The sequence below is a fragment of the Atta cephalotes genome (genome assembly GCF_000143395.1).
Source record: "Atta cephalotes unplaced genomic scaffold scaffold00017, whole genome shotgun sequence".
Classification (NCBI taxonomy): domain Eukaryota; kingdom Metazoa; phylum Arthropoda; class Insecta; order Hymenoptera; family Formicidae; genus Atta; species Atta cephalotes.
Genome location: NW_012130081.1, coordinates 2,410,994 through 2,418,780, shown reverse-complemented (window position 1 = coordinate 2,418,780; position 7,787 = coordinate 2,410,994). Strand labels below are relative to the sequence as shown.

The 7,787-nt window shown below is 27.6% G+C and overlaps 1 protein-coding gene across 1 annotated transcript in view; it reads left to right on the top strand.

The window, feature by feature from the left end:
- Nucleotides 1-1,917: 1,917 nt before the first annotated feature.
- The window catches only part of LOC105618514, a 126,085-nt gene continuing 120,215 nt past the window's right edge, over nt 1,918-7,787 (top strand). The window contains 3 exon segments of the mRNA XM_012200046.1: nt 1,918-1,993; nt 1,996-2,069; nt 2,071-2,242. Of these exon segments, the coding sequence (XP_012055436.1) occupies nt 1,918-1,993; nt 1,996-2,069; nt 2,071-2,242 (322 nt within the window).

The following is a 7,787-nucleotide window of genomic DNA, read 5'->3' as shown; positions in this document are numbered from 1 at the left end:
TTATGGAGATCATCATAAAAAAAGAGAAATAAAAGAGATGGATGAAAGAGAAAGAAGAGAAGAAATTATGGGATTAAAAAACAAGTAATTACTCATCTGGATTATATACAACAATAAAACCGTGTTATAAATAATGTGCAATAAAAAAATTTATTATCTTTATTAGAAATAAAAGCTGCTAGCATCAGACTGATTCATCCATTTAATCTAAGTTAAACTTAGCCAATTCTTCTTACAAATTGAAAATGTTCTCGTTATCCTCCTATCATAAAGAATATAAATCGCGTGAAGACGCTTTTTAGTAAAATAAAAATTGCTCTCTTTTCTCTCATCTCTTCAATTAATTTTCATCATTAATTAATTTAGTTGTTTTAAAACAGCATTTGTTATGATTTGAAATGTGGATGGAATGGAATTTAGAGATTTTGAATATTTCTGGTTTCATTTAGATGCAATTTTCTTAAAGAATAAGTTTAATGCTTCTTTAGAAATTCCATAGATTCTTTGTCTTCGTTATCTACATAATTATAAACAGAATAATTGCAAAATTATTTTGTTAAGAGCTATAAATTGCTACTATTCCATTCGTAATGATGGCACGGTGCAGAAATTAAGATGATCGTTTCACCGCCATTTAACTCCGTGCTGATCCATTTTATTGCGCGGAACGCGAATAATCGCGAAAATTAACTGCCAAAATTTATGACAAACGTAATGCATTCGCACGAACGCGCATATAATACATCGTATTCGAATCTTAGTATCAAACGCCAGGGGCATGCTGAAATCGCATAAACGGATGCCATTTATCATGCTGCCAGGTCTTACCGCGCTAGTTGAGTGACAGCGCGTTAAATTTAGCATTAATGATGCGGTTCCAGGTACTATAGCAAGACGGAAGTTCGTTAATTAGTTATCGCGGCGAAAAGTGTACGGCAACTTGTGCCACATTCCACGCATCTCGTCTCTCCTTCGCACCACACCGACAAATTTCGATCTTCCGCGGAGAGATAACCCCGGAGATAATGATTGCGTTTCGAGTTTCTATTTCAATTCGCATTACATTTTGAATGCACTACGCAAAAAGTCTTTTCATATATTATCTATTAATTTGTCGAGTTGTTATAATGCAGAAGTCAATATTTATTTAGAATGCTGATTTTTTGTTAGTAAAAACATCTCTAATTAAAAATTTTAGACTGATTGATCTTAACTGTGAATGAAATTAGATAGGTACGTGCAATTGTATATAAGTTGTTATACTAGAAAGAATAATATATTTCAGAACTTTATATTATATTTATATTTATGTTGAAAGTGCAAAAGATTTTTTGCAAAAGCAGAAAATTAAAACATTTATTTTAAAGTGCATTATATACTTTTGTACAATTTAAAAGTAAGAAGACAAACTCGTGAAAATGAAAAAAAATTCTAATAAGATTATTGCTTAAAAATACGTAAACAGAGTTGACTTATATTACAAAATAAATTCAATAAAGTAATATAATAAAATAATATAATAAAGTAATATAATAAAAATAAAATTTAATAAAGAGTAAATGTTTGATATGATCAATTATACTTATTTCTATTGTATAATTACTCTAATTAATTCTATTATATAATTACTTTTAATTACTTATTCTAACCACATCTTCAATATCACAATACAGAATGTTGCCACAAGGAAGAAATAACTTTCGTATGCAAACTAGTTTTTGGTGGTACAACTTCAATCGCCAAAATTTCATTGGATTCGTATACGCGTGAAATTTCCCCGTATAACAAGAAATAAAAAAATGCTATGATAAAACAACCCGTATTGTGAAAAAGGGAAGTCGTTTCAACGCATGTCGTCCGCAAATCGACCTCGCGCACAATGCAACTCGCCGCGCCCGATGCAATCGCATTCCATTAATGAATGTAGTTCGCATCCGTGGCACGCGCGTTAAGATCGTTACGAAATCTCGCGTCACGTGTGCGAGAACCAAAAGTGGAAGGAAGGAAGGAAGGAAGCACGTGAGGCATTATTAAACTTCTCGTGCTTTAATCCGGGTGTAACGCGCGTGGTTTACGTGGTCGGAACGAAAACTATGCGGTACGATGAGGGGGCCAAGAAGAATCGGTGGTGGCCTACCGAGTGGGAAAAAGCTGGACTGCTGCCAGAAGGTGCGTCAAGCTCGAGGAGTATTGCTGGTATACTTGAGCATCTGTGCATTGCTGCCCGACGCTATTTTCACTGGTGAGTATCGATGATTTTTCTTTTCGTATAATTACAGCTTTCTGTTCGATCTCTGTAATGTAGACATGTGTAATGGAAGTTCCTATCTTTGTCCAAGAAATCACAGATATGGATTATTTAAGAAAGACCTAATACATTGTATAAAAAAAATTAATTATTTCGTTACTTCAAAAGTAATGCAAGTAACTAAAAAATTGAATTTTTTTTTTAAGTATTGATTAATTAAACAATATCGATAAAAATAATATTTTTAGAAACATGACGAAATGTCATTTTTATTTTACAATCTTAAAAACCATCTTTTTTGAATTGTGACAATTTTGATATTTTACAAAATTAATCGTAACAAATCCGGAATAATTTATCAAACATGATATTATTTGAAATATAATCAACAGATTATATTTATTTTGATCAATTAAAATAATTAAATTCAAAACAAAACAATTTCTTCTTCAAACTTCACCAAAACTGCCTTAAATCTAAATTAAGTGTTCTCTACAAAAAATTTTTTTTTATTTACTATAAAACGAAACAATTCAAAATATTTCACTCTTGTAGAAAGAGTATAATGTTTTTGGAAACCTTAAGAGCGACACACAAGTGTTATTTAAAGAATTATGAAGTTAAATTAGTTTACTTTTAATGATTCATAGAATAATTTTTACTTAATTCATTTATAATTAATCATTATCATTTATAATTAAATAATTATAACTAAAAAATTACTAATAAATTTATAAATAATGTGAACTTTATTTGTTCCAAGATGTAAATTACTAACTAAATCTTTGATAGAAATTTGAAAAAATTTGATAGAAAATTTAGCATGTTATGCAAATAATGTCGTTTTATTTATCGCAAAAAATCCATCGCTTCTTGTTAGAGGGTAACTCACAAATCGTGCTATCACGTACCGTCGTCAACAAATCCAGGCGTAACGACAATATGATTTCTGCGCGCGGATGCAGAGCGCGGGAGTGAAACTTTTCTGCAGTCGTTCTTTAATATAAGGTCTCGCGGTCTCACCTGAGAAATGAAGAGCATAAATCATGGCGCTCATCAAGCCTCGCGTGGTCTCAATTTTGCAAAACTTTCCCCACAAATCTTTGCCGCCCGCCTAAGGCGCTGTCGTCTCCATCTTTTAAAGATTAGTTTAATGTCGTTCGCGATGTCTACCGTACTTCAACTTTATAATGAGAAAGTCACTGCGACGGAACGAAATAAGCAATAACACTGTGTTATATAAAGAAACATCCTGTAGAACTTTACGGTCATAAAAAGCATATACATCATTCTACTTAACAATTTGGTTTTTTTATAATAATATGTGACGTAATGTTGATAATATTTCATCTAGTGAGTTTATTTACAAGTATAGATAGATAATTTTATTTAATTAAAATTAGTTTTATATTAATCGTTAAAATTATTGATGCAATTATACTTTTTATAATGTTACATGGTACTATTTTTTATACTTTAAATTTGAATTATTTAATTATGGGATAATGCATTATAATTGCAAACAATTTAGCTTCAAAAAAAATTGATATGCATGTATATATGGAGATAAAGGTTAACTACCGCGAATATACATTTAGAGCTCCCGAGACAATTCGAGCGTTGGTCTTATTTAAAAATAGGCATCATAGAGACTGAAGCGAAACTATATGTAGAAATGCTTCTAATTCGGCCACAATGGTATTACAATAAATGTATCGTGAAATAATATAATTTCTTAAGACTTTAACTCTTACATCTTAATTTTTTTGTTTTTAATTTATGTTTATGTTTCAAATATAAAAATGATGTTAATTCTGATACAGATTTTTAATCATTTATACAGATTTTTCAATTATAAAATTAAATTTTATTTATATTAACAAAATAAAGAAGAATTATCAAAAATAATTTTATACATAAAATATGTAATGCGATTAAATACTTTCGTTCTTTCGTTAATGATAAAACATTTAACAGTCAATTCAATTTTTGTACTTGAAACTTTTCCCTGTGATTGTTGTTAAAATTTGTTATAAATTATGAAAGCGTACAAGTTTCATTGTTTTGATGTCAGAAGGGCGTGACTAGAAATATAAATTGAGAGAAACGACCCTTGTAAAATGCGAGGGTATTAAAGGACGTCCTCAGACGTACTCGAACGCGAGGTGCGTCGAGATATGCAACTTGTAACGCTTCACAGACAAAATAGGAACTAATTAAGCACACGAGAGTTTAAACGAGGCGCGGCACCGGCCGTAGTGCAAATTGCAAGTCGTATTAACAATTATCTCGTAATTGTCTACAGCATGCTCAGGATTTGTAAAGCTAGAATTAAATTCGCAAGTAACGCTTGCTGGCACTTCGTGTTTCGACTCCATGTGTTCCTTTCTACAATAGATATATCTCTCGTTCTGTTTTCCCTCAAATCTCTGCCATTGTATTTCCTCGCTTCGTCAAGGATTTGACATTTCATTTGAATGAAAGGAGGAAAATAAATTTCGCTTACTTGCTTTTAAAAGTAAAATGTAATAATAATAGTCGTAGACCAGCATTTATAATTGCATTTCTGCTGAAAAATGAATTCCAAATCAAGAGACGCGATAGCGTCTCACGCTAAACATATTTTTTGTAAAATTTTATTTTTTTATATAATTATATTTATATTTATATTTAATAATTTTTAAATAAATTAATTTTGATTTAAATTGTAAAAAAATTAAATAATTCATGTGTAATAATTAAGCTGTAACATACACTTATAAAAATATATATTAATCAGATTGAAGCAAATTCTTTTATTAATTAAATAGAATTTAAGTAGCAATATTTTTATTCCAAAACATTTCGTCGTACAAGCAGAATTAATCGAATTTTAAACTCAATTTAGACTAAATCTAAGTAATGAAATTATAGTATTTTATCTAATGTTTGAAAATAAATTACTTTTAATGAGTAATGATGCGTAATGATCTGCTTTAATGAATAGACGTTATTAATTATAAGAGTTAATTACACAAACTGACTGTCACTAATTTTTTGTATGAAATGATTAATCGCATTTCAAAAAATAATGCGACAATACGTAGAATAATTCTTACTGCTTCTTACTTATCGAGTCTCGAAATATAAATGAAAATATGCTATATAATGTAAATTCGCTGGCATGTGGCCTTGATGTTTGTTTTTACGCTATAATATTTTACGTTATAACGGTTACAATATTATTTACGTTTACATGATACTACGTTATCATTCGTGTTTCGGCAATTTAATTGTAAGGAAGTATCGAGAATCGTTCAGTATATCGTCAGTTATTATCTTCGAAACGTGATTGCAAAAATAACAGAATTTGATCACTTCTTATACGCAATAATAAGCAATGTGGATCAATGCAATGCAATTTACTTATTCTAAAATAGGAAGAATATAAACTATAAACTAAACTATAAATTTTGTTCTGATAGAACACTTTTTCTTATATAAAGGAAAGAAGTATGATTAAAAAATATGCATTATTAGAAGTTTATATTATTAAGAAGTATGTATTATTAAGATGATATTAATATCTTGTCTATTTCATGATATTGCAAATAGAATCATGTGCGAAAGTAGAGTTTTGCAAAGTAATGTCTGATTTGAAGTAATGTCATGTGATAATGGATATGCACTGATAATTAATCAGTTTTACAAATAAGTAAATATTGTATAAAAGAAACGAAAAAATATATCTATGAGATGGAGGAGGTATTGAGTAACAATGGGAATAATCATGGAGTAAGTATAATTTATCTTTTATATAATATATGTGTGAATACATATATAAAGAAAAGTCGCCGATATCGATATTAATAGGTCTTCTAAAGTGACACCTCCTTAATTCTCAGAAACTAGCTATTGCACTTTATTAGTACTAATAAAATCTGTTTTAAAAACAGATGTCTAATTATTACAAGTTATTTTATTATTTTTTATTAATTAATATATTTTTAATTATAATAGCACGTTAAATTAAGTTAATTTAGTTTATTAATTATTATTAACGATAAATAAAGTTTTTTATTTAATATTATCGACTTTTTATTTCCACAGCAACAACAATGTAAAATATTAATATTTGTAAATTGCATTACTCAAAATCAAGTAAAAAATGTAAGTGGTAACGCGATAGGAAATACAAAACCAATTCAAATATTAAGATTTCTTGTAATCTTCGTAAAATAATTAGACTAAGAAAGATTAGTTTTTTCGAAAAAGTTTAATGTTAATAAACATTTTGATAAAAAAAGAAAAAGCAAAATAAATAAATTGTTACATTAAGTTGTTGTATTATACAAGTACATCACAGATTTATTAGAAATTAAATAACTAAAAATGTTTTTAAAATGTCGTTTTTTTTTAACAAAAATGTGTCATCTCTTAATAATTATATTACGATCTACTTACATTATATCAATTTTGAAATTACTACAAATAATAAGCATGTTATAATTTTGAATAATTCTGTTACAATTAATTTTAGCTTTACTTAATGATTATTTTTAAAAACTCTGTAATTAATTTTATACAATAATTAATTTTAAGTAAAAATAATATTACGTATAGATTAGAATTACAAATATAATCCAGACATAATATTAAAATATTGACATCCGAATTCTTCAAACTTGATCCTAAGTTAATTAACAATAAGTGGACAATAATCATTTTTAATAACGATATTATTCGTCGGCATCCGAATACATTTCTCATATAAATTATAATTGATATATTTATATATGTAAGACTTTATCTAAGATATACAAATAAATTATTAAAAAAAATATAAAGAAAATTCAAATACTTAGCGATACTAGATTAATTAATAATAAGTAATTAATGAAACAATTAGCATAATATATACATAATTGTTATATATACACATGCATATATTGTATACATATATTTATATATATATATGTATATGTGTGTGTGTGTGTATATATATATATATATATATATATGTATATATTGTCTACAAGAGAGTTAATGATTTATTACGTAAAATTGCTATATGTTAAAATGCAAAGTCAGTTAATTACTCAGTAATTACTTATTAAGTGTGTGTCTAATTACGTATGTATTCCAATATTAAAGTCAAAATTACTGCTTTCTGATGTTTTATGCATTAATATATTGGGTTGTCCGGAAAGTTCGTGTCGACTAACCTATATAATTTAATAAATGTATTGTATACTAAAATTTAAATTTTCTGCGTTTCAATTTTCCTTACAAAATCGGCACGAACTTTCCGGACAACCCAATATTATGCATTAAATTCAAAATTTTGTTATGGAATCGAGATTTTTATTGTAGCTTCAAAATTTTGTTTTGAGATCCAGATTTTTTTGGCTGTTATAATGAAATCTATATGTACAAACATAATAATTATAAAATCGAAAAATCATTGTGTGTAATTAGAAGAACAAAATCATTACAGATATATGTATTTGATTATTAAACCAAAGATTTAACATTCATACATACACACATATATATATAT